General features: G+C 44.4%; 1 protein-coding gene across 1 annotated transcript in view; it reads right to left on the bottom strand.

Moving 5' to 3' along the window:
• Positions 1-25,613, bottom strand: part of MYO10 (myosin X) — a 162,407-nt gene extending 136,794 nt beyond the window's left edge. Inside the window, exon 1 of the mRNA XM_032117673.1 lies at positions 25,274-25,613. Coding sequence (XP_031973564.1) covers positions 25,274-25,294 — 21 coding nt within the window. The 5' untranslated portion in view covers positions 25,295-25,613. The remainder of the gene's footprint in view (positions 1-25,273) is intronic.
• Between the last annotated feature and the right edge of the window lie 1,681 nt (positions 25,614-27,294).

Below are 27,294 nucleotides of genomic sequence, written 5' to 3'. Positions count from 1 at the left end.
TATCAGTTTACAAATGAATAATTTTTGTGGGTTGAAGTAGGGATGGGCAAGCAAGGAAAGTATTTCCAGACTCAACTGTTGCAAAAAACAGCTGTAAGATCTGAGCCAGAAGACAAAAGCAAACTGACCCACCCAGACCACATTCTTTGTAAGTGGGTTGGGGTATTTTCCCTCCTCTCTTCTTCCAAGCTCCATATTTGCTTGAAATTAAAACTCAGGAATTTTGGAGAGACACAGTTCACACTTTGGTGTGATAAGACTTAGCAAAACTTTATTCCAAGACTAAGAAAGTAAGTGTGAAAAGGAGTAAGGAAAGAGAATAATGGACCACAGTTCTTTCATTCTTTTATTAATAGAAACACTGATTATTGAAAACGGGAGAATCTTAAATGTCAGGTCGTAAGTTTTTTGGCAAAGTTGTATTGATCCCCTACATTGAATTTACAATTGATGATTCAGTATACTTCATCTCACTTGGCAGCTTTGCTTTCACAATATGATCACTACATATCTCTCTCTTGCCACAGGGACACAAGTATTAAAAGTATGTATTTACACTGAATTATTTCTTTACATTGGTAGTTCATGCTTCAGTTTGGGTGGGGTTTTGAGGTTTTTTGGTTTTTTTTTTTTGTTTGGTAGGGTTTTTTGTTGGGTTTATTCTGTTTTTTTGTTGTTGGTTGGTTGGTTTTTTTGTTTTTTTCAAATCAAATTTTGGCAATCTATATGGAGTTTGCCCTACAAAAACCAGAACCCTTTGCTAACTTTGCCTACCTGTGATGTCCTTCAGATGTCAATAGGACCCTGAATATAGGCAAACATCTGTAGAACAAGGACTTACTATGGTTAATACCCAATAGAGTACAGAAACCGGGAGAAACAGATGAAAAACACAGTTGGTAAATTAGGATGTGCTGTTGGACCTGTACAGTAGCCTTTTCAACAAGCATTTCAGCCTTGCCTTTCTGAAGCCCATGTGACTGCTCTGACCTCTTGCTGAGGAACAAATCCCAGCTACACTTTGACCGCAGGCAGTTGAGAGGTTTGGGCTGCTCAGACCTTGGCAGTCGGAGCTCAGGTCCTCCATTCCCACGAGCCACAGCGACTCACCGAGCAGCTTCCTGCTCCACCCTGTTTATACACCCTGCTACAAACCAGGGGCAGGATTCCGGACAAGCACCTCTTCACAACAACAGCTCCAACAGGTGAGACACTTGGGCAGCGCAGCAGCCTGCCCCACACACGTGTGGTCCCTCAGGGCAGGCACAAGGCAGCGCCCCCACAGCTCAAAGGCACGATCAGCAGCCCAGGAAAGCTTGCTGAAGATTAAACATGTCATGTCTACACCTAGCCAGGAAAATGTGGGTTTCTGGCCTGCAGCAAGTGGGTAGCAGCAGCACTGAGGCTCATTTGGGAAGCTTGGGCAGACATTATCAAGCCTTGGGTAGACATTATCAGGCTTGCAGCATCATACAGAACGGGTCCAACATGGGTTACGAAACAACTTGAGGTGGTGGGGAACCAGGACCACGTTCTCAGGACCTAATCATCCTTAAAAATTAAATAAATTTAAAAACTAAAAATCCAGCAGGTAAGCAGGAGGGAAATCACACTCCTCTACATCTGAAGCCCACTGTGCTGCCTGACTTCTAGAAGCAGGTTTGGAAAATAGGATGACACCTTTGCCAGGGCATGGATGTTCAAGTGAATGGCAGGCAACACAGCATCCTCTGTGCTCTCCCTCCTTGCCTTTCATGCTTCAGATGAACACTGAAAGAGCCAACACTGCCACCAAAGTCCTAAGCTGGAAGGCTAAAGTTAGCAACTTCCCACACTAATTTGTACACTGCAAACCACAATAATCACTGAGGAACTCCAAATTGCCTGCCTGGAGATCACCTGATGAAAACACAACCAATTAAGCAAAACATAATGGCACACTTTATCATTAGAGGGCAGAGCACTGGCTTATTCCCATGCACCCGAGGAAGAAAGGCTGGCGAGCGCAGCGCACGCTCCCGGGGAGCACGGGGGATGCAGAGGTGCATTGCCGTGCGTGCTGAGCACTGCCTGGGCTCAGCCTGGTTCCTCACACAGAACATGTGTGACCAGCCTCACTGTGGGAAAGGTTTTGTAACTCAGAAGGACATGTGCACTTTTTATGGTGCGTAATATCTGATGCCTTTTGCCCTCTGACTTTCTGGAGCTCACTGCCTTGCATGTAGCAATGAAATGCACATCTTAAAAACCAAAAGCAAGCAGGCAACAGAGTTTTAATGAAATCCCAGCAGTTTATGAAAGCGTTCACAACACACTAACTAATGGGTATTGTACTTCTACACAGAAAAGGGCAAGATTGTTTGCCGGAGGGTTATGGAAGCTTTAGTCAACAGAACAGAACTAGGTACCTCAGTAAAAGAGTAATCTGGGAAACACTGTTTAAATAGATTTTCTCTATTTTTAGAGGAGAGGGAGTGGTGGGAAACGAGTTGAAGGGTGACCCTCACTTAGAGTCCCCAGCACACCTGTGAGGAGACACACAAGTCCACACACATATGAAAAAGAAAGTTTATTCCACTTTCCATTTATTTTAGAATTAATTCACACTTCCAGCATCTGGAAAAAAGATGCTAAGAGGACTCTCTGAAATTATTGCACCTACCTACAGTCCTGAAGAGTGTCCTTTCTTCCACTTACCTAAATCATCTTTTGTTTTCTCCTGCCTATCCTGATCAGCATTTTGGGATGCCTGGGAGGAAACACTCCCTGAGACTTTGGTGGACACTTCTGTTGGGCCTGGAGCAGACAGGAGAACTGCTATCTCTTCCCATCTCCTCCTTCTCCAGTGATTACCTCCTTCCCTTCCTTCCCAGGTCAGGAACCCAAAAAAGACTCCCAACAAATTTTAGAACCCAGCCATGAACAGAGATGTAAAACACGTAAGATTTGATTACTGTTGTCTTTCAATGTATTTCAATTTTCTCTTGAAATATGAAGAGAATGTGTCAAATTGCAAAGGACACAAGCCTATAACCTTAAATAACTTGCTATTTAATTCAAAATTCATTATTTCTAAGTAGTTTATAAATAGGATCTACCCTACCGACCCTAAAACAAACACAAAGGTGTCAGTAAATATGAAATAGCTTCTTATGAGTTACTTCTCAAACCTATGATCATATGTTTTTAAACAAAAATAAATTGCAACAGGCAGTTAAAAAACACCTAATTCACTTCACCAACACACAGGACAAGGAAAATTAGGTGGCAGTAGTGGAAGAGAAATTTAATCCCAGCCCAGTCTCTTTCTCAGCTGTTGCACAGTATGAGTAGAAGACTCAATCAGGGCTAATCTCCACTTTCCCAGAGGCAATGTGATACCAAAGCAGGCTGCACAGGTGGCATTTCACACCACTGTAATACAAGCAGAAGGTGCAACTTAGTACAGAAGAGAGTTTGGGATCCATATTGAAGGAAAATTTAGCAATAAAGTTCATATAGTGGGTAAAGTTAGAAATTCATGAAGTTCAGATAAAAGGCAGCATTTCCTGCATGCACTTTGAACACTTCCGCATTTTATCAACTTTAAACTTCTCTCAGAAACAAGATGATGCTTTGCAAGGCTTCTCACTGCAGAGCCTGGTCACTGCTGATGAATACCAATGGTATGCAGCAGTTGCAAGGTAAAAAGGCAGCCTGGAACACTGCATTCATTATAGTCAGCCGCTCAAGGTCACAACCCTCTGGAAAGCAATCTCCTGCTTTTTTGCTTACTCCACTTCTCCCTGACCAGATACATTTCCTTGCAGTAATACTACCCTTATTAGGGTATCTGTTTAGACTCTTCTGCACTTGTGCAACTATAAAATGAAACATCTACAGGGCAAGTCAGCAGAGTCACTATGGCAAGTCATTATTGCTTTTACTGGCATTTTTCCTACATAGTAATTTTAAAAAAATTTACTCCTTTGAAGCTCATTCACTACTGAACTGTCAGAAGGGAACACCTTTAGTAGGAAACACAGAAACAGAGCATGTATTTTATATGAGCAAACCTTCTTTCCTCCTGTCATAGACACTTGAACATCACACGCTGGACAGAACCCTGTAATTGCCTATTGTTCTGTCTCATCCATAGACAAACCCCCAAGGCAGGTCATACAAAGCAGCTCACAGGTTTTTTGGATGTGCAGTGACACACCTTTCCTCATGGCTTGCAGCACCTTTCCAAAGCAGCTTAAACTGTACACCCCACCTTTCAACAGAAAGGTGCGGCACGTTTCCTCATTTGCACGCACACCTAGAGATCTGACGCATTCCCATTCTGCATCCTTGTTTCCATGACAGGGACAGACATCTACTGTATGACTCTGTATTTGAATGGTTTTTTTTCTTTCTTTCTTCAATGCATGTTTACAAAAGCTGGTAATTGTCTAAAGGAAAAATGACTACCTCAACCTAGTGCTTGTGTCAGGAGCAGGAGAAGCAGAAACACAGAGAAGTTGCTTCTGTAATTTTGTTTGCTCACATGCGTGTTTTCCTGTGCAGCAGGTTGCAGAAGATTTAATCCAAAACTAAACCACAAAGCAATTAGAAGAGCTTAACCAAACAGAAGTGATTTAAAGCATTACCCCCTGACAAAATAGGCATTTATCTCAGAGATAACCAGGAGTAAGGAAATGCATCTGGGTCCAGACTCTCTTCTAGTTTACTACGTCCAGCACGCAAAAGCATAAAAAACCCAGGGCTGAACAGCTACATGCCTGTCAGCAGGCAAAGGACCTCCTTAGCCAAATGATTTTGACTATACACTGTAATCTCCTAGAGATGCACCATTCATACATCAAGGTGGGAACCCTTTGCAGCTAAGCTCTTCCCATTAGCCAAGGGGATTAGCTCAAGCAAGCAGTGAAGGATTGCTGCAACAGAGAGGAAGAATTTTCTCCCCCCATTTCTCCAGGATCAGGTCTGAAATAAGATCACACCCTTTACTAAGGGATGTGACCTACTTGGGTCAAGACACCAAACTCAAGCAGGGAGGAGATCCCACTCCCTTCACACAAACACCTGCCAGCTGTGACTGACAGTCCCATTTTGCCCAGCCTGGAACAGTCTGCAAGTGCCAGCTGTGGAAAGCTGTGCTTCCCCAGATTAGAAAAACTGATGCAAGACCAGAGGAAGGGCTGGCAAGAACACAGCTGCTTTGAGACAGAGATATATGAGACAAAGAACAGCCATGAAGATGACTCGGAGTATGGAGCAACTCTCCTATGAAGACAGAGAGTTGGGGTTGTTTAGGCTGGAGAAGAGAAGGCTCCAGGAAGACCTTTTTATGGTCTTCCAGTACCCAAAAGGGGCCTACAAGAAAGATGGAAAAAGACTTTTTAAAAGAGCATGTAGTGTAAGCACAAGGAGGAATGGCTTTAAACTGAGAGGGCATGTTTACATTAAATGTAAGGAAGGAATTCTTTACTGTGAGGTTGTCCAGAGAACCTGTGGATGCCCCCTGCCTGGAGGTGTTCAAGGATGGGTTGGATGGGACTCCAAGCAACCTGGTCTACTGAAAGGTGTCCCTGCCTGGGGAAGGGAATGGCACATGCAGAGGATGGTGGGAATTAAATGATTTTTAAGGTCCATTCCATCCCAGAAAATTCTATGACTCTATGATACTCAAAACTGAAATTCAGCAGTCTTTAAGGCTGGCGAAAGTAACGAAACGGAAGCAGAGATGTAGGGGGTGTGACACATTTGCATATGAAGCAGAAGTATCTTTCTGGTGAGCCCAGCATGTACCAACAGGCACGGGATCAAGCTGCTGGCAAGAGCTAGCAAGAATATAGCCAAGAGCAAGCTTCTCTTTCCACTCTAGACATCTTGTCTTCAAGAAGTAGTTGTATTCCAATATACATTATCCAATACCTCAGACTACCCACAGACTAACATAAAATTACAGAATCATTTAGCTTGGGAAAGACCTCTGAGATCATTGATGACTCAAGCACATCCCTAAGTGTCACGTCTACACATATTTTAAATACCTCCAGGGATGGTGATTCCATCACCTCCCTTGGCATCCTGATCCAAAACTTGACAACACTCTTGGTGAAGAAGTTTTTGCTAATTTCCAATCTAGACCTTCCCAGGTGCAACGTGAGGCTGTGTCCTCTTGTCCCATCATTTGTTACTTGTGAGGAGGGACCAACCCTACCCAGCTACCACCTCCTCATGGGTAGTTGTAGAGAGACACCTCTATCAGGCAACAGACAGAAAACACACAGATCACAGAGCAACTTTCAGTCTGACAAAAGCATCATCTTCTCCTACAAGGTAACTGGTCCAGTAGATTTACACATCCCTGCTATACCTCTCCCAGCTTCCCCCCTCACCCTGCCACCCAAAAGGTATGCTGGAAGCTATGAGTCAACACACTGGACAGCAGGTTCTCACGAGCAATCCTCATTGGCCCTAAATCTCAGGGAACCATGACTTTTCTCTTTAGTTACCTCTGAAAGTGCGTCTACTCAGGAGCACAAACCTTTACATGGCAATTCATTTTACTTTGCAATGAATTACATCAACCAACTCCTCTGCAAACAACAGCCTAGACAATTCAATAAATATCTGCTTCTCACAGCGTGGTGCAGTTCCCCAAGTCTGTGAGACCTGGGAGGACTTTGCAAGCTTTCCATCACAAGGATGATGCTTTAAATTATCTATAAAGAAGCTGACTGCACAATAATTTCAAGTCAAATTATCAGTGTGCCTAAATTAAAGAGCAAGTGCAGCACTCAAAATGCAGTATTACTGATTCTTCCCTGCCCAGAGAGGTGCTTTTTCTTAAATAAAAATAAAATAAAGTTTAAAATTAAAAAAAAAAACCCACAAAAAACCCAAAACCAAAGCAAAAAAAATCCACCAAAAGAAAAAAACCCAAACAACACACAACAAAAAAACCAAACAAAAACCAAAAACCAAACCAAAAAAAACCCCAAACCCTAAAAGCAGAAGAAATAACCCAAACAAAACTCTAAGCAAATGAGCTTCATCGTACGCCTGCAGAAGCTCAAACTGGGAATTTTCCATGACTGCTTTACACAGTGCTATAAAAATGTATTTAGTTGTACATACTCATAATCAGATTTTTATGGCACAAAAGAATGCAAGTCTAAAACAAACATAAATGCCTTCCTCTGCCTATACACAAGCAGTATCTTTTACTACTTTTCATGCTAATAATAAAGTCACTCCTCATATTACTATGCTGTGAACAAAAAAAACAACCAGCTATTTGTTCTCTTTGGGTGGTGGGTTTTTGTCTTGTTTTGTTGGGATTTTTTAGTAACTCTAAGGTAAAGTGACCTAAACACTACTAAAAAAACAACTTTCCCACAAATGCTGAAGCATGGAATTGTGCAAAGAGAAGCATTTTTGGCTAATTAGCGTAGAACAGAAGAGAATTCAGGAAAACCTCCTTGGTCAGAAAGAGCACATGCTTGATTTCAGCTGATGTGAATGTGACATACACCCAAGAATGAATGATTGCTTCTTCAGCCCAGACCTCCTCTGGGAAAAATACTTCAATTTGGTCACCTGGAGGGGCACTCATCCCTACTGAATTACTCTCAGAAATGTAATTTCAAAAAAAGGTGAGTATTTTCAAGCATGTTACTAATTATTCATACTGCTTTAGCCAAAATTTTATTTTTACTCTTCAAAAAATAAACACAACAGTCTGTTACCACTAATCTCAGCTGCAAAACAACTGAGAAGCATCTTGCTCATGATTACCAAAAAACCCAGCCTCACAAGACAGTTCTGCTGAAGCTGGTGGCTCAAGCACTCCTGAAGTCTAGGAAATAGGAAACACCAAAAGCCGCTTAGGCTTTATTCCAAATAAATGTTGCAGTAGCAATGCATTCCATCCCTCCACTGCCAGCTCAGTATTAGCTTCCTCCAAGCTTTTGCTTGGCTGGTCAAAGAGACTTGGCCTTAAACAGAACCAATTTTCTTTTTAAAGAAGTCATAAATCACCATCTCAAAGTGGAGCAATAACTTTCTGCTTACCACACATACTACCTCTAACCCGCGATGCAGCATACGAAATACTTCATTCTGCAGACAGGAACAGAGATTTCCTCACCTCTAAGGAAATTAATTTTGAGTCCTCGGAGCTCCATACCATTTTCATGTGCACAGTGGAAAACACTGCAAGCCGCAGGGACTATGTGCCTGCTCCTCCTCCAAGCAAGTCACCCAGACCTTGGCCCCCTGCTTAGCACAGGTGGTAGATCTGGTTTTATTTGCATGGGCGCAAACTCCCAAGGAGGGAAAGAGCCTGATTTATACACTACACCTCTCCACCCAGTGAAAGGGAAAAAACATACTGGAAATGGAAAATGTTGTAGTGACTGGACAACCATGACAAAAGCAGAGTGAAGCTTTTGTTGAGGGCTGCAGGACTTTGGCACACGCAGCAATGCAGTTTAAATCACTCAAATCCCACGACGGCATTCACATGACGTCACCTCCCCCCCCCGCTTTGCTCACAAATCACTCTTCCTACAATTTCACTGTTGTTCCAAGTACCAACTTGTCTTTATTTTGAAGAAATCAATATAATTTCATCATAATTCTAGCTGCTTGCTAGTAAGATGAGCACAGCTCAATTCTGGCAGCGTCTTTATCACTGAACATGTGTCTTTTGAAGAGAGCGCCGACACAACATTGTTTTGCTCACATTTTCAGCTCCCTTTCATCTTCAGACAGACACGAGAGTATTTGTTTATGCATAAATGTGACCTTCAGAACCTCTGTGTATATTTTCAGATATACACATGGTTTCACAATGTTCTTTTCCCGTAGGAGTTAAATCCACACCTCATGTTCACATAAGCAAGATCCCATTTGTACAGGATAACTACAGGATCTAGGCCCATAGCTAGAAGTATGAAGAGACACATGCTCCATTTTCATTCCTCCAGATCACATTAAGACCCACCTCAAACATATCCAACTTCCAGAGATGATACACAACTTCAGACAATTTGGAAGAAGCTTGTTCAGGGATTTTTAGCCTAATACGCTGTACAAGTCTTTCTCTCAGATAAAACTTTTTGTCTAAAAATGATTTATGGACACGCTTACAGAAATAGAAGATGTGAATCATTCAGTGGTTCTTCTCTTGCGAAAAAAAAAGCTTCCAGCAGGAGTTTTCCCCAGCAAGTTGATTCTCGAATACTCAAGACTGAGCATGGGCTGGTGATGGATCACCCCGAGTGCACACACATCCACACCCGCTGTTCCCGAGGCAGCTGCATGAGTAACACAGACCATGCTGTGCCACAGGTGTGGAACACTGCTTGGCCTGTAAAGCACAGTTACTGCTTTACACAGTAATGTGTAACGTCACATGCAACTTCTTCCTGCTCATCTGGAGGAAAGAGCAATGTCCAATTCTTTTTTAAGTCTATTTTCTGTACCATGTTTCCAACTTGGGATTTTTACTCCTAACAGCAGCTCTCATGATACCATCTGTCCCTGAAGGACAAAGGCTGATGTGTAATTACTCCTATCCAGCCCTGAGGCAATTCTATTTCACTGGTAGAGGTACGAACTACATGGCACCCTCTCCTTTACTCCAAACTTCATACACTACTCTGCTCCCTCTCCAATAAATTAAAGGAAACATAATTGAACTCAGTCTTCTCTGTGACAGCATGGTAGCAGTATTTGTACTCTTTTGGACAGTTTCCTAAAAAGCCAAAAAATCTCCTCTGGGTCTTGTAGGTCAGTTTTGAACATTTTCCCTACAAAAGGCACCACAGGTAAATGTTTTTCCATCAGTACATGCCATGCCCTGTATCGGTAAGGAGACAGCGTGGCAGCTTCATTAAAAGAAATAAAGTAGAAATAAAAAACTGATTTCTGTCTTTCCAAGGACATGTATGCAATAAAAGCAGCTCTACAGTCAATGTACAAATGAATGCAACAACGATCCTGAGATGGGTTAAAAAGCAGTGGTAAGTTAGACAAGTCACCTGCTAACAGAGACATGATTGTGGCAGAGGCCTCCTGCCCTCATCCCTGACAGGAGGCCACGCCACCCACTGCTGCCCACCTGGGAGCTACGGCAGCAACGCACAGGGGCCCCGCAATGTGCACTGCAGTGAGTGGGACAGCAGGTTTGCAGAAGCTGTGCTCAGACCATGGTCCCTGCTACTTGAATATAACTTGTACCAAGATCAGCAGTAGTTACCTCATGGATTTTAATCATTTTTTCCTGGTTACTGTTAAGTGGATTTTTGGGAGTTTCCTGAGTTCCAACAGATACAGTGTTCACAGACTCACAGACAGGTTTACGTTGGAAGGGACCTTTAAAGATTACCTAGTTCGACCTTCCCTGTCACAGTTAGGGACATCTTTCCCTAAATGTTCATTAACTCTCCCACAGCAAGCTTGGACTGTGACGTGTATGAAGCCACTTGCACCCAGCTAGAAATGAAAACCAGGAGGTATTTCAGAAAATGCTTGATTTTAAACACATTATGACCCCACTCTTACTCAGGTGGAACAGTGCCCCATATTCATCCTGGGATTACCATGTCTTTACTTATTTTAAGTAGAGCAACATCAGGAGCTAAACTTCCATGGAAAAAATTACACAATCCAGTACTGTGCAGGTCAAGGCGCCAAATTTTAGAAACCCAAGCCTCAACACTAACTCCCACAGCTTGTTTTGGGTTCGTTACCTTTAGACATGATCACATAGCTTAGCTATAGATCACCAAAACCCTAGAACTCTTCTGTGCCTTTAAACCTACCCACCCACAAGCCTTTGCTTAGCCAGCAACTTCCTGCTCCTGCCCAGTCAGAATCCGCTATTGTAGCCGCTTGTTTGGGAACTGCCAACATCTGCTGATAAGAGAAGCAAAACTCACAGACTGGGAACAGGCTACTCACCTGCATCCCCCATGGCTCAGGAGAGACCTTAATAACAGTCCCCTCAGCCTCAGAAGAGCTGCTGGGCAAAATGCACACAGGGAGCTGGGAGCCACAACAAGTAGGACACTCCATGCTAAGCTTTGGACTCAGGATAAGCCCAAGAGCATCGCATCTTTATTATTACTTTCCAAAGAAGCCTGACAAATGTAACACGTCCACAAACACACTTGGCATTAAAGGGGAAAGAGGACATGACACGTGCCACTGCTCAGTCAGCCAACACCAAGGCAGAAGAAACCTAGGTCTGAAGATGAACATTCTAGTTCTGCACCACTAAGTCAAAGAGAGGTTAATTATTACTTGGCTATTCAGGCAAGCCCCCAAATTCTTCACTTAATTGGGCCAAAACACAGCTAAGTGTACAAGGGAGCTGCTTTTTAAACAAAGACTTTTAAACTAAAAATGTAATTTGTGGGATCAGTACTGTACACAGTGCAACAAAGACACAGAAAGACCCAGACTGTACTTGGTGCACTTCTGAATAAGGTTAATCCCAACACCTGGAGCCTAGAAAAAACAGCCTTCTGTCTGAAGTCTAACCCAAGCTCAGCATGGAGCCCCTGGAGTCTTCAAGACTCTGCCAGGGTCCCCAGGGCAGTCTCAGTGCATTGCTACTTCAGGCTGGTTTGTTGCATCCTCCTCACTTCCATGGCTGTTGTCCCCAAGGAAGAAAATCAGCCTGCTCCTTCACGAGGTTGCAAATCAGGTTTTATTTTGCAAAAGACAAGGCCAATTGACCCACAGGTACCCACTAGCTACTCCCTACACCATTTCCATACTGCTCACATGACCACAGACACGGTTAAAAACTAAATTCAGAGTTTTATCAGAACTGTAAATGTACTGACAGAATAGACATTGCCCTGCAGGGAACACAACTTACTAAAAGTGAAATGATTCATAAACTCCTGTATTTATTTCAAACTGGGGCCAAACAGCTGTCGTCACTTACGCAAGTATGCTTGAAAATTTCCTTTGAGCAGAAAACAGCACAAGTGGAGCTATTTTTAAAGCCATATAAATAATGGCAGGGCATGACATACCTTAACTTTTTACCACATGGTAAAGATGAAAAACTGGAACAACCTCTCTCTTTTATCCGTCTGAGGGCCTAAATGAGTAACTTTATTTATAGCCACTAATGGCTACTACTTCTGACCTTATTTTTTCTCCTCAACAAACCACCTTTCCATCAGGGAATTTAATCTTTCAGCAATTCAGTCATTTCTGTTATTCTTGCTCAGTATGGCTTTTGAGCTGTGAACAAACTTCCCAGGTCACTGGGAAAAATAAACAAACAAACAGCCTTTTTTTTTTTTTTTTTTTTACTGCTTCAGTTAATTCCAGCTGCAAAGGTCAGAAAGAGGGAGAAGATACACAAACCAATCACATTTTTTGCTTCTAAATAACCTCGAAGCAATTCATTGCCATATATTTCCTCCTGTGAAGACACAGCAGCTGTGCCAAATCATTTACTTAAATTTAAGAAATGGAAAAAACACATGCAATATACAAGAATGGTAAGTAACATCAGCATTAGCAAGGAACAACAGGTTAACAGAAGGCACAAATATCCTGTTTTACATCTACACCAGCAAACAATACAAGGTATTCTCTTCCCCCACGCCTTTCCTCTTCATTGGTACATAGGGAAAGGAAGGAACAGCACAGCATTGCAGCTGGAGTACAATAAAATATGACCAGCTAAATAAATATACACACCCACAAAGGAACCAGCACCTTACACAGTCACACCTTTGAGCTTACTGACACAACCTTTTCTTTTTCAAAGTACATACAAGGACCTTCCTGGTGGTCTCAGACCCTTCCACAAGTGAAGACGTAAAGAGCAAACATCCCAATGGTCTCAAGTACAGACTACCTTCAGCAGCCTCAGCAGCAAAGCATCTGCCAGGTGACAGAGATCTCTTGAAATTTTTCCCTAACAGTTACAAAGATCTGATAAAAATCCAGTTCTTTCCTGAAAAAACAAGTGCTAGTACCACGATTGGACTTCTGGAGAGAAAGAGCCACTTGCTGACTATTAGTTCCTCCGGTAGAGTGTCTGGAACAAAATGAGTGGAAAAGATGATCACATGGTAACAAAAAGTAGGAACTTCAGTGTCAATAAAACCACAAAGGGCAAATTTTACTAAAGTAATTTTTGCCACCCACGAAGCACTACTAACAAATGCCAAAGTCCTATTTTTTGAAAGATATTTTATTGCAGCTTTCTTGAGGAAAAAAAACCAGATTTCTCCAATATGCCTACACCACACTATCCAGAAGCACATCATTGCTCAATACCACTAAAAAAAAGATATTTAAAAAGACCACTATAAAATGCAAGGCTTTCCAAAATTTTGGCAAAATTTTATAATGGAAGGACTCCCTCAAAGGAAGAGAGGCCCTGCAGAGAGACCTAGACAAATCAGAGGGCTGGGCAATCACCAATCATATGAAGTTTAACAAGGGAAACTGCTGGATTCTGCACCTGGGATGGGGGAGCCCTGGATGCATGTGCAGGCTTGGAAGCAAGAAGCTGGAGAGCAGCACTGTGGAAAGGGACCTGAGACTCTTGGTGAATGGCAAGTTGAATATGAGTCAGCAGTGTCCTGGCAGCCAGGAGAGTCAAGTGTGTCCTGGGGTGCATCAGGCACAGCATCGCCAGCCGGGCAAGGGAGGGGATTGTCCCGCTCTGCTCTGCACTGGGGCAGCCTCACCTCGAGTGCTGGGGGCAGCTTTGGGTGCCACAATGTAAGAAAGGTGTAAGCCATTAGCAAGCATCCAAAGGAGGGCCACAAATAGGGTGAAGAATCCGGGGAGGAAGCCATACAAGAAGCAGCTGAGGTAACTTGGTCTGTTCAGCCTGGAGAAGAGCAGAGTAAGAGGAGACCTCATCACTGTCTACAACTTCCTTCTGAGGGGAAGCAGAGGGGCAGACACTGATCTCTTCTTTGTGGTGACCAGTGACAGAAGCTGAGGGAATGACATGAAGTTGTGTCAGGGAAGGTTTAGGCTGGATATCAGGAAAATGCTCTTCACCCAGAGGGTGGCTGGACACTGCAACAGGCTCCTCAGGAAAGTGGTCACAGCACCAAGCCTGACAGAGTTCAAGAAGCATTTGGACAATGCTGTCAGGCACATGGTGTGATTCTTAGCATGTCCTGTGCAGGGCCAGGAGTTGGACTTCAGTGATTCTTGTGGGCCTCTTCCAACTTAAGATATTCTATGATTCTATAATACCAAAGACCCAACCAGCAAATACACATTCAAAACCTACAGTTAGGAAAACTCCAGCTGGTTAGAGGACAGCAACAGAAGATTATTCTACAAATTTTAAAGGAACTACAAAGCAAAAAAAGCTTAATTCATGCATTCTAAAGCAACAGCTATCAGACATTGTATCCAACAAGGACCCCCCTTGGAGGAGCCACCCTGCTAAAGCATCTGCTCCTGCTCAGAGCCTGATGCTAGCTCCTCTCCTCCACCTCCTCAGGAGTCCCTGGGGCCATCCCTGCAGCAGCATGACCCATGATCTGTTGCTGAAGGTGTCTGGGCCTTTGCTGCCTTAAGCCTTTCTTGTCCCTTCAATTTAGCCACGGATTTATGTGCAGCCACTCTTCTTGCCTAACGTCTACATGCAGAGCGGGAGGTACATCCCTGTGCTCTTGGACAGCCACAGCTCATACTGCCTACCAAAACCTCTGATGCCTTCCAGCAGGAAAAGAAAAAAAAATCCCAGGAAAACAGCGAAGCTTTTATGGCCTTTCTCATCACATAAAGCGACTGTGCACTTTTCAAATCAAATGTTTCCAAGAAATATAAAGAAGTGTTTCTGTAAGTGACACACTAGTTCAAGAAATCAAAATTCAGAATTACAGCCTTTATTTGCCTGAGTCCAGAAGCACTTGGAATACAGTAACTGCTGAATCCCTGTCTGAAGGAAAAGAATTCCATGATTTCCTTTTGCACTCAGTAAGGACTGCTAAGAACAAGCCACCAGCAAAGGACCACTGGATGCTCATAAGAAAACGCACAGATTTCCATACCACTTTCTGTCCTCCACCAGGAACTGACGGCATCTCCACCTTAACTACATGGTACAAAGGCATCCTACTGACAGAGGTGCAACTACACAGTGAAAGTTTAATACAACTATTTCATCACATTGCAATTAAGTTTATTCATGGGCTTCTGTACAAAAGAAACTTGGGGTGTTAACTACTGCACCAGAGTCCTAGTCATTTAAGGTACTAGATCACCAGAGCAAAATTGTGGGAAAAATGGCGTGATAGAAACAGAAATTTGGAGTAGAGACTCCTAAAACAGAAAACAGAAACAGCCTTTTGCCTTAAGTGCTGTGAAACTTTATGCCAAAATCCCATGTATCATCTGTTACAACTTCTCAGATTTGGTGCACACATTATTAGAAATGTTATTGCAAGGAGGAAAAAAAGGGGCTGCTGCACAAATTACATTTTCTAGCATAGATTTGCTGTGTGTTTTTATTCCTTGAAATAGCTTATCAAGTATCACACGGTAGAATCCAACTGGAGTTTTTAGAACAAAGAGCTCACTTCATGGGACACTCCTCCCGGTACACGGTCTGAAAGGCAGCAGGAAATGCCACCCTTCAAAGCCCTGCTGTAAACGTTGCTCTTATTTTCTTCTGGGGAGTATACTAATTGATTGGACACACCAAACAAACCTATTCATCATACCCATCACCAGAAAGCTGTAATGAGGGGATAAACCCTAATCACAAACCCAGTCTATATTTAATAAGGGGAAGAGATCCAAGAAAACGACCAACAAAGAAAGAAGTCTGACCTACAGAATGAGCATCTACTCCTTGTCCTGACATGAACTGCAGTGTGACTCCTGACGTGACTCGTGTCTTGCCAACTTGGCTCCTTTCTGAAGCAAATAAAAATATAACCTAACCAAGATACAAAGCTGGGTTTGGTCCACTAAAATGGTCAAATAGAAATGATGGCCACTGGCTCTGTAACCAGATGCATACATTAAACAAAAGGATTTGACTTCTCCTCAAGATAAACAACTTCATAAGAAAAACAATCCCATTCTCTTAACAAATATATTTAACTTAATCTGAGAAAACATTTTAATGTCACTCTAAACAACAGCAACTAAAGTAGAAACAAATAATCCATTTCCGATAATGTGATAAACATCAATACTTTTTCAAAACAAGGAAAAAACTTCTCTTATCTACTGTCCCCAAAAGCAGGGCCAGTTTGGCTGAAAGCAAAAGAGAAGGCGTGAGAACCTTTCAGAGAAATCCTGCACTTCTCTCAGCAAGATAAACAGACACATACAGCACACAACACCAAAACCACACAAGGCTTTGCCAGTAGCTCCACTTTCACAGTTCAAAATCATTTCAAGAACTACAGAAATGTTTTCTCGAGATGCTGGAAAGTTCATCAAAATGAGTTTTCTAAAGCCTTCTGAAAGTCTGTAAGAGAAAGAGGGCCAAGGGATTTGGGATGTTAACTTTGATGACAACTTTCAGTAATACCCTGTTTTGTAATTCCAGCTGACAGCTGGCACTCAGCAACCATTGAGCCTCAGGTCTCTACCTGAGGTTATGCTACAAGCACCACAATCAGTCCTGACTTTGAGACCATGATAGCAGACTCGGGTAGCAGGGTGCCACTCTACCAGCATTACCATGCCAAGAAGTTAAGAACAGAGAACACAACCCAGAAGACCCTCAATACTTTTAGAGACAGCCCCAGTATAGAGCCAGGTGTGCCATGATAAAATGCCCTTAGGTAAACCTGCTCAAAGTGGGAATATAGTTTTGCCCCCCCCAGCGGAAAAAGCAACAAGCAAACATTTTCCTCTGCTAAGGTGTCCTTACAGCAACTCCCTTAAGGGCATTCTCCAAAACAAAACAGACTTGTATTAACACACTCTTGTATCACTGACCTATAATAAAGGATTATGAATAGTTTCCCAAGAATATATAGGAAAGGGCAACACTAACACATCAAAGGGCAGTTAGTCTTTTACTTCCTGAGTCCTCTAACACAGCCCTCTACCCTGTGCATGCCATCAGCCAGGATCCCACGTGATGGCACAGCTTGGTCCCTGAAGTCTGCTGCTGAGTTACCCTCTCTTTCTTCCTCCTTCCCTCATTTGGAACAAAACAAAACCAAACCCCCAAAAATGTCATAGAAATATTTAATCCATCTAAGAGATGGATTAGAAAGAATATTGATTTCTTGAATATTCACCTCAGCTTAGTATTAACTCAGAAGTCTAGCAAGGCTTGCTGCAAGATGATGACAACACACTCTCAAAGAAAAGAAAGTCTGATACCATAAACCAGGCAAAATGCCCTCCTGAAACAATGTATGTGCCTGCTATAATGTATTAACATACAAATACAGGAACCCTGTTCAGCTCTGAAGTCTGGCAGGACACTGGATTGTACAGGAGTAAAGTCTGTCCTCTAGAAAGTTTTCCTTCAGAATGCCATTAATCCTAGACAGAGTAAAAGGTGTTACACTGACTCCCATATTTAGGCCCTGCTCCAACATGCTTACATTTAGCCACTGCGGACAGGGTCGTTGAGACACATAAGAAATCCAGCTTAATGTATATTGCATCTGAAATTTCAGTGCAGGTTTAGCAAACCATACAAGTGACTAGTACCTTTCACTTTTGAAGACTTCCTTCCATATACCAGGGTATGAGCTTGTTGGATACAATGTTCCTCAGAGCCTTAAAAAGGCTGAAGTGTGCCTTGTGGTTTTTTTTTCCAGTTACTGACTGTGGCTACCCCTTGGTGAAAAATACCTAAGCACAACTACACACTAAGAAAAACTACAAGATCTCATATAGAAATTGTGTGTTAAACCCCTCTACAGAAGAGTCTACAGAAAACAGAAATGTTAACTTTGGCTGGCAAAACCGAACACACCCCAATTTCTGCCATGCTTCCAAAGTGAACCAAAATTGTGTCTGTTCCTAAGTAACCGATTCGACAAAAAAACCCCATATATTATTAAGTTACTCCAACATCACTTATGTTTACAGTTTCGATAAAAAAGAAACCCCAACTCCCTAAACTTTCCACCAAATAAGAAGGCATTCACAGGCTGAAATGAAAAAAGGTCACCTGGCCGAAAGGAAAACAGCAGCTAAATACAGAGCAAGTATTTACATTAATGAGTAAAACCAGCATGGGCATGACGTGTTTACAGCTGGATCAGCTCAGCAGCCTTCCCCAGTCAGTCACTGGTCTGCAGTGGGAGAGTGTCCATCCAGTCACAATGCCCATGGAACAAGACCTTCCAGAAAAGCTGCCAGACATCCCTATGCTGGCTGTCCTGGCTGAGGATATCAGGAACAAGCATAAATGGCATGTGGACCTACCTGAGATCACATTATTAATCACCAACTTGGCCTAGGAGTAGACAGTATATTCTCTCCCAACATCCCCTTTCTTGTTACAGGAACATTTAGAAATACAAGCAATCTTACTCATTCCTTCTCTCCTAGTGAATCTTTCCCAGTATATTTTCCCAATATAATGCTCATCTTTTCCATGTAGCAAAGCTGTAGTTTCTTCCTTGGCATGGATGTAGTTTACTTCAAAAGGCAGATCTGGAGCATAGTCAATATCAGTTCCCATTCTGAACCCAAACTTTGAAAAGTTCTGCCTTTAAAAGAATGGAGTGTTTGAGCTACTTAACAGACTTCTTAAGAAAAGGATAATCCACTTAACCTTTCTTTATCAAGGGGCTGTCCAGAACAAAGTTGCATTACAGTAAATACGGCCAATGGATAATGCTCATATTTCAGACATGGGACATCTTAGATAATCCTAAGTAATTAGAGAAAAAAAAACCAAAAACCACCATGCAAAATTTGAACCATAATACCCAAAAAACAGTAATTTGCCATTAGCTGTGGTCCCAATACCAAATCATCCTCATTTACGTCTCACTAATGGTTTAAAATGTTGCATAATGATAAACAGCAGGAAAAACCAAGAGAAATGAGAACGCCTAAGCCATGACCCTCTGATATAAGCCTGAAGTCATAATCAATCTAGCAAGTTTTGAGGTCACATCCTAAAACTTGTAAAGTTGTTACAATTAGTGACTTAAGGCTGATAATTCCTTTTTTTTGTCCCTTCAGCAGAAGTCTTAATTCAGAGTGACTTTTACCTCCTGCCCTTCTACCCACACTCCACCCAAAACTATGTTCCTGGCTCTGACCACATCTGGAGATGGTGATTCACTAAGGAAAAACACTGGCCCTGCAGCCAAAAAGGTTGGTGAGATCAAACTACCCAGAGGACATGCTTCCCTTCAGAACTGAGACGGCACTGCAGTCAACACGCCGGATGCTCCAGGGGTGGAGCTGCTGCTCCTGCTCTTGAATGGAGGCTGCTGCACCTTCCACTGGGTCTGCACCCATGCAAGAGACAGAAAAGGGCATTTGTCTTGCTAGAATTTTTTTAAAAGTAATACCAATATTAACAATTCATACTGAAAGAAAAAAAAGGGAGGCACATTATTCACTTGCTAGGGGTTGGTTAGCACAGTGACACTGTATATAGATACACATATGCACCAGTACACAGAGCCAGGAACCTACCAGCTTTTCTTCAGCTATTTTCTAAAGTCAAAAAACAGATTCATGAGACTATATTGGTCTTACCATGCTGAAACCACCACAGAAGCCAAATGTGGTTCAACCATGCATAATTATTTATATGGGGCCCCAAACTTTTCTTCTATATTTTGAGGCACAATGGGGCAACAAGAGCACTGAAAGGTTGCAAGGTTTCTCAGGTTACTCATTGGACCAGCACACTAAACTCCCCACACAACACTGAAACCTAAAGCTACCCTTCCTTTTTGCTTCCCTCTCTCCCCCAAAGTGGCCCTCTCCTGCCATCACAGAATCATGGAAAAAAATGAGGAACATTTCTGATAAAAGCCCGTCCCACCTGGCATCAAAAATAAGTTGAGACTAGCCATGCTTTCAAACACTATTCCCTTTTACCAGCCAGCAGGCTGCACGACAGCTCTGAAACAAAAAAAAAACCTGAAGAGGTTCACAACCACCAATATCACCCATACACAGTGCTCACCAAATGAAAACACATATAAAGAAGAGTATCTTGTTAGAGCAAAACAGCTTGCACACGAAGTGCTAACACAAACATACAATTAGGGAAAAGACCAAAAAAAGAAAAAGGTAACATTTCAGTGAGGTGCCACCAGAAGGTAAAAAAAATCCCAGACTCAGAAGCAGCCAAGTCTTCTGTAATAGTGGGTTTCACAGCTTTTCTTTGGTTGGAGTCTGACTGAACATACCAAAAAAACCACAAGCAGACCTGCAGAATGTAGAGCCTCCACTGCCAACTTCAAAACTTACGTATTTTGCAGCTTTAAGAGAATTCTTGTGTCATTTTACAGTATGTGCGGTGCCAGCAGGGTTGCTAGGCTCTAGCCCAGCGACGACAATGCTTCAGTTGCACAAATTTGTCTTATGAAAGGCACCTGTGAAGTATCTGTGGTGGGCAGTGACCATTACATGATACTGATGGTGAATGTGATTTCCAGCTTGGAGAAATAAACCTGAAAAAAACTTTATCTTTCTGACTTGATAGGTAGTCCTAAGCTCCCTTGAAACATCTTCTATTCAAAACACAGTGCTCTCTAATTAACCTAAAAATAACTGTAGACAAAACAACCATCAGCTTTCAAAAAACCTAAATATGAGAAGTCACAGCTCAGAAACTTCAGAGAACACAGCCAACGTCAACAGCCAAAAGAGGCACAGTTTCTGCTTGGCATGGCTTTGGCAGTCAGAAGGTCTCCAGATACACCTTTATGCCATCACTCACGGGATGATGGTTTTGCCCTACCAGTCTAAAAGACAACTTTGCTGGTGTAAGCTACACAGCTTACACCAATACCAAAAGCTGAAACATCAAACCCACGCTTGTGTTATCGTCAAAACACTTGTAAACGAAAACTTGGGAGACTTCCAAGGTTGTCCCAAACCCATCCTCTGAGCTGCACGGCACAGCCAGAAGCCATGTATATTGATGCTCGTATTTATTTGCATAACCAGGTTTTCTCTTTAGGCAAATAACCCTGGTGGTGCCAAGGCCACTTGTTTGCAGGAGATGATGAATTCCTCAAAGGACTCTGTCCTGTGAGGCTGTGATCTGCGATTGCAACAAGGGAGAACCAAGGAAAAGTTTGCTGCAAGCTGCATAACTGAATTAAGAGCTTCCAGGTTCAAGCAGATACCTCCTCTGACAGCTTTCTGAAGCTAAATTTCTGTCCCATATCCTTCCCACAGAGGGAGGTTCAACACTTGCTCCCCCAGAATACATGCTGGGAGCCCTCTCCTTAAAACAGAGTACACAGGCAATTATGTGCAGCTGTAGAGAGCACAAATGAAGGAAACCATTCTGAACTCGAGGTACCAGTGGTACTGCTGCAAATAAAACCAGAGTATCTGCTGTGCCTCAAAGGGCACTGGGAAGGTACCCTGCAGTTCCAAATAAACTCCTGTGCAGTGTTGGAGAAACATGAGCAGGACCTCTATGATGGTGATGCTTTTATAATGAATTCTTTCAACATCATCTACCCAGACATGCTGCACAGAAGGCAGGACACACAGTTCTCCTCCCTTCTCAATTTCCACAATTGCAAGGGTGAGGGGAATCCTTGAAGGTTGGCAACAGCTAAATCCAAACAATCCCTGCAGCCACCACTGTGCACACTGTGCTGCAAGTTCCCCAGGAGCTGAGCACCAGCTCGGAGGGCAGGTTTGGACATGACCTACAGAAGTTCCTCCCAACCTCAAGCCCTTTCTGACCTCTGTTGGGTCAGCAAATGCCACACTGCTGTGACAAGGACAGCAACCATGGCTCAGTGCAACACCCCGTACGCATTGGACAAAGTAACTACCGTGTAAGAGGAAGAAGACAAACCTGACTTCTGCATCCCCTTCCTCTGCTGCCCTGATAAGCACTGCTTGGGAACTTTACATGCTGAAGAGGCAGTCTGAGCTCCACTCTCCTGCCTTTTTTTGTGATAAATTTCCTTGCCTTCTGCCTCATCTGGAAATTACTTTCTTCCTTCCCTTACAGCATACATCCCCTTTCTGCAGGGATGCATTCTCACTGGAAAAAAGTCTGACCTCAGCTACCACAGGAGCCTGCTCCCTTGAGAGCACCGTGGCTATCAGTAAAACATATGGGAACAATTTTTTCAGGCTGTTAAGAAACACAGCCAAATGGCTCTATTGCACAGATCCATACAGGATTTCTACAGGTTTTATTACTATAGATAAGCAAATATGACTATATAAATGTATTAAAAAAAATTAAAATTTTTTAACCTCCATCTTTCCTCCAAAAACTGTAAGGTAGCATAGACCAATCAACAGCCTTTAAAAAAGCCTCAGAAAACACTTTTCCTCTGTATTTAGAATGCAACTTTGTTATTATGTTAGTACCTTGCAGCAATTAAAGCATACTGGGGAGTAAGTTACAGGGCAAACTCTTCTTGCCTAATTATTTACTTAAAGCCATGGGTTTTTTTAAATTGGTTGAGCTAGAAAATTGGGACAGGGATGGAAATCATGGCTTCCGTGGAGACAAGTACCGCCACTTGTTGTCCTTTAAGAATGAGAGCTAAAAATACTAAGAAACAGTAAAGAAAGGAAACTGGGCAGCAGGATGGAGAAGTCAAAGAGCTGCTAAGTCACAGATGATGGCAGTGTCAGGTGATTGGCAGGAGCATGGTGTTATCCCACACCTCACTTAAGGCAGCAAGTCCCAGCAGCAGTCCCTCCCTTGCAATGCACCTCCTGCTCTCCAGAGGTGTCTCACTCAGTTGCCTCATTTTGTTCCAGTAAGCATCACCCTATACCGAGAGAATGTTACATTTACCATCTAGCTATGGAAAAATACGGGAGAAATAGTAATGCAGGGTTGTTTTTTTTTCCTATTAACTCTTAAGTTGTACAGTATTTTCTGTAACAGCCAGACTGAAGACACTTCTGCCTCCAGTGCAGCAAACAGGAGCTGCTTGGTAATGCTGAGGAACAACCCCTGTGAAGTGCCAGTAGATATACTCCCTTCCCACTATCAGCTTTTCTCCCACAATATAATCACATCAGCAGGCTTACGTCTCTGACAAAGAAGAGCAGAGCAGATTGGGCTTTTCACCTGTGCCTTTCATCCAGCTTCCTCCTTCTTCCACACACTATAACTTATTTTAACGAGAACAGTAATTCCCTAGATAAGTCAGCAAATATTTTTGTAAAGAGCAGCTGCAGGATGTCTGCCTCACACAAATTAAATTACCTAGTGGCTCAATCCAGTGCCTTCAACAGACATTCTTCTGTGGTAGCTGGGTCAGACTCAGTGCATTTCTGCTATTGTGCCTCAAGCTCCCTGATTGCCATTTACATGTGCTCTGCTCCAGAGTGAGGGAAGGAAAATGTTTATACTTGTGGGTGGGACTTTGGATGCAGATTAAAGTCAAGGTGCTATATTTACTGATCTTTTAAAGTAATATCAACATGTTGAAAGGGAGTCAAAGCTCTTAAGAAAGATCAAAGTCCACATGAAGCAACCACAGATTAACATAAATACATGCTGAAATGCTAACACAGACTGGCAAAATTTATTTGTATTTTCCCTGGAGCAAGTAATTCTGCCTAATAGAGGAGTCAAAACCATGAAAACTCTTCTTCACCTGTATGTAGGGCACACTACAGTACTTTGTGTTGGGGAGGATGACTCTTCAGACTAATTCTGCAAGGCGAGGATAATACTACCATATTGCTCATGGCTTACGAGCTTTTGAGAGGTGAGGACTACATCCTCTACAGGGAAAAAAAAAAAAAAAGCAGTATTACTACTTAACTCAGACTTCATCAAAGCTAATCCTGCATTTCTTCCTTCTTATTGCACTTGACAGAACTTTTGTTGTCTGACAAATGAAAAGCCAACAAGCAATAAAGTGTATGACCTTCTTTTATTTGACTAATTACTATTTCAGTAAACAGATCACCTATTTTTCTTGTGGAAGCATCAACAGCAGCACCAAGAACACGAGGGACGTTGTTTCATGAGGGCAAAGGACAGTTTTGCAGTTTAATCACAGCCCTGTAAAACAGATGTCTGGCCTGTATTTACAACCCTGACAGTGCAACTGCTTCGGCAAGAGGTGCAATTAAAGCAAGTGTGCAGGCAGTCACCAGAAGTCACAACCCAGTCATGGGCTTTGCCAGCAAACTACAGGCACAACACACAGGTGCCATTGATCCTTCACACCGTATGTTCATAACGTTGTGTCGACACCAGGCGGGCTAAACTGATCCAGTAAAGTATTGTTGTGCAAAATTCAGCTAGCTTGGACCAGAAGAGGACCCAGGTTGTGAGTTTAATCAAATACCCTGAGTCAGTAGCAAAGCACCTTTGATTTGGTTTCTTCACCCGGCATATACTGAAGTTGTCAAGATTCACAAGACCACGGTAAAGCTCAAACGACTTTAAAGACTTCGGCCCCCCTCCTCTGCATTCTGTACAAAAATATTTCGTCTGTACTTCATAACATGAACTTAATAAACAAACCTTTCAAAAAGAGTGCCCAACGGCAGCCCTGCCTCTGAAGCCTCCATCGTTTTGAAGCCTCTCATGCCCGTGCAAGGCGGACAAAGCGCGCTCCCCGGCTTCCACGCAGGGAACCCCCAAGGAAGGACCCCCACTCCCACCTCGGCACGGTTTCAGAGGCTGCCCCACCGTCGGCAGCAGGAAGAGGGGCAGGGTCCGCACCGGCGCCCGCCGCTGCCCGCGTCCCGCAGGGTCCCCGCCGCGGGGGAGGTGCCGCCGGTGGGCGCGGGGCTGGGGGGCAGAGCCGCGGCACCGGAGCCTCCATCCCCCGCCGCTCTAATAAGCCCATTTTAGCGCCGAGCACCCACCCAGCTGCGGACAGCCCGGGGCAGCACCGCTCCAGCTCGGCGGCCACGAGTTCCGTCCCGGTCACGGCCACGGAGGCCAGGAATTTGGGGGGCGCAGCTCCCTCCCTCCCGCTCCCCCGGCGCTGCTCCTGCGAACGCCCTGCAAACCGAACCACTCGAGGGAACGAACACTTTCCGTGAGCCTCCCGCCGCTTTGCTGCCGGTATCCTGCCTCACAAAAGCAACCCCACGTTGGAGGAGAAGGAGAAGGATCCCACCGGCCCGCGCTCACCTCCGCCAAGAAGTTGTCCATGGTGGCCCCTCAGCCCGCCCGCGGGTGCGCAGCGCCGGGCACCAGCCGCGCACCATGTGCCGCTCTCGTCCGGCCCGGCCCGGCCCGGCTCGGCTCTGCTCGCCCCACCGAGCCGCCTCAGCCACCGCGCCGCTCCATCGCGCCCCAGCGCCGGCACCAGCTCGCAGCCTTTGTCCGTCCGCCCGCCCCCTCAGCGCCGCTCGGCCGGGCGGTCCCGGCAGCGCATAGCCGCCGCGGGGAGCCGGCAGCGGGGGTGACGCGGAGGAGGAGGAGGACAAGGAAAGCTCCCGCCGCCGCACGCTCCTGCCCGAGGCCGCCCCGTCCCGTCCAGGCGGGGCAGGAGCAGAGGCGGAGCCGGGGCCGCGCCGCTCCCTGCGCCGCGCTCAGCCTCTCCCCCGCCCCGCCCCGCCCGGCCCTGGCCGGAGCGCGGGCAGCGTCCCGCAGGCTCTTCGCTCGTCCCGTCCCGTCCCGTCCCGTCCCGTCCCGTCCCGTCCCGTCCTGCCGCGGTGCGTCGTCCACGGGCGTCCTGGGGACGCGTGTCCGGCTGCTCGGGGCGCGGAAACGCGCGTTGGAATGCGGAGTGTGAGGAGCGCGGGCGCTGGAGGGGGAGCGGAGGCTCGCCCCGGTGTGGGGGCGGCTCCGCTCCCGTGTCGGCATCACACAGCCGTGCAAAGCTCCGCCAGCCGGCGAGAGGTGCTGCCCGAGATGGTTAAAGAACGCGTACCTGCAGGGTTCCGCTGCGGACAGGCAGCCCTTAGGTAAACGTGTAGCAAACTTGTGTACCAGCTCTCCTCAGCCGTATCCGTGTTCCTTTGCTAAACACATCTTGCAACAGCCACTCACTGAGACATCACTGCAAATGAAAATAGCCCTCCTGTATATAGTTTTTCACTCCCTTACCTTCTTGCAAAGCAGATTTAAAGTGTTCAGGTTTTGGAGACTATCTTGTTCATAGTTTTGCGCTGACCCTGTAGGAACTAACAGCACAAGAAACGCAGAAAAGGAGAATCAAATCTTGCAGATACTGGCCTATTTCTTTCACATTGCAGAAAGAAATGTACCAAAAAATAAGTCACAGCCATAAAGAAAGGGAATACAGTATTCTGTCTTTCAGTTGCAGGCAGCACCCTAATATTGGTTTGGAACCTTGAGCATGTGAGCAGAGATATGGGATAACAAGCCCTTGATAGCAGAAATAATCATGAATGTGCAACTCTCATTTTTAAGGTGTCACGGCCAACACGTAGAGCACAAAGACCACTAAAAAGAGCGAGTTTAAGAATACATACACTACACAAGGAAAAATTTTCTTGTTTCACCTTTGCATCAAAAAAATTTATCTGAATTAGGAGGAGAGCAGGTAAAATATGTTTGGCTTTGAGATAGGTCATGTCCAAAATGAGGTTGTGCTGGTCTTGGAGAATCACACAGTGACATCCATGAAAACTGATCTGCCATCCAGGTTAGCACTGGGACAAACCAGCACAAGAGAGACTTTCTGCCAAACAGGTACCTGTTAGAGCCTACACGGGGGCTGTGGCTGCCTGTCCCATCACACAGAAACAAGGTGGTGGGAAGGTTTCAGGCAGAGAGCAACCACCTTGGACATGGCCAGCTGCTAGAGACCAGCATCTCTCTGCAGCTCACCTTGCCATGGCCAGCAACCGTGGCTTCTGGCAGGAAAAGCAGAAACACTTCCCAGCTTGCTTGTAGCACAGACCAGAGTCCCTTGGGCGGCATCCCTGTTGCAGCTTGCCAAGCCCAGCTGGGAGACATCCTGCTGGACACCCTGCAGCATCCTGGGGGCTGCCGGGGGATCACTTCTCTTGTCACCCCCCTAATCTCTACACCCAGGTAAACAGGTTGGACCTTCCTGCAGTTGCTCTGAAACTCAAGATTTGCAAAGGATTTCACCTGAATTCACCTGTCTACACAGTACCAGCTTACACAGAAGTTAGCCAAAATCATTACTCTGCTGTGGATTGTAAGGTATAAATTCC

Source organism: Corvus moneduloides, chromosome 1 (genome assembly GCF_009650955.1).
Source record: "Corvus moneduloides isolate bCorMon1 chromosome 1, bCorMon1.pri, whole genome shotgun sequence".
NCBI lineage: Eukaryota > Metazoa > Chordata > Aves > Passeriformes > Corvidae > Corvus > Corvus moneduloides.
This window is presented reverse-complemented; position numbering and strand designations above follow the sequence as displayed.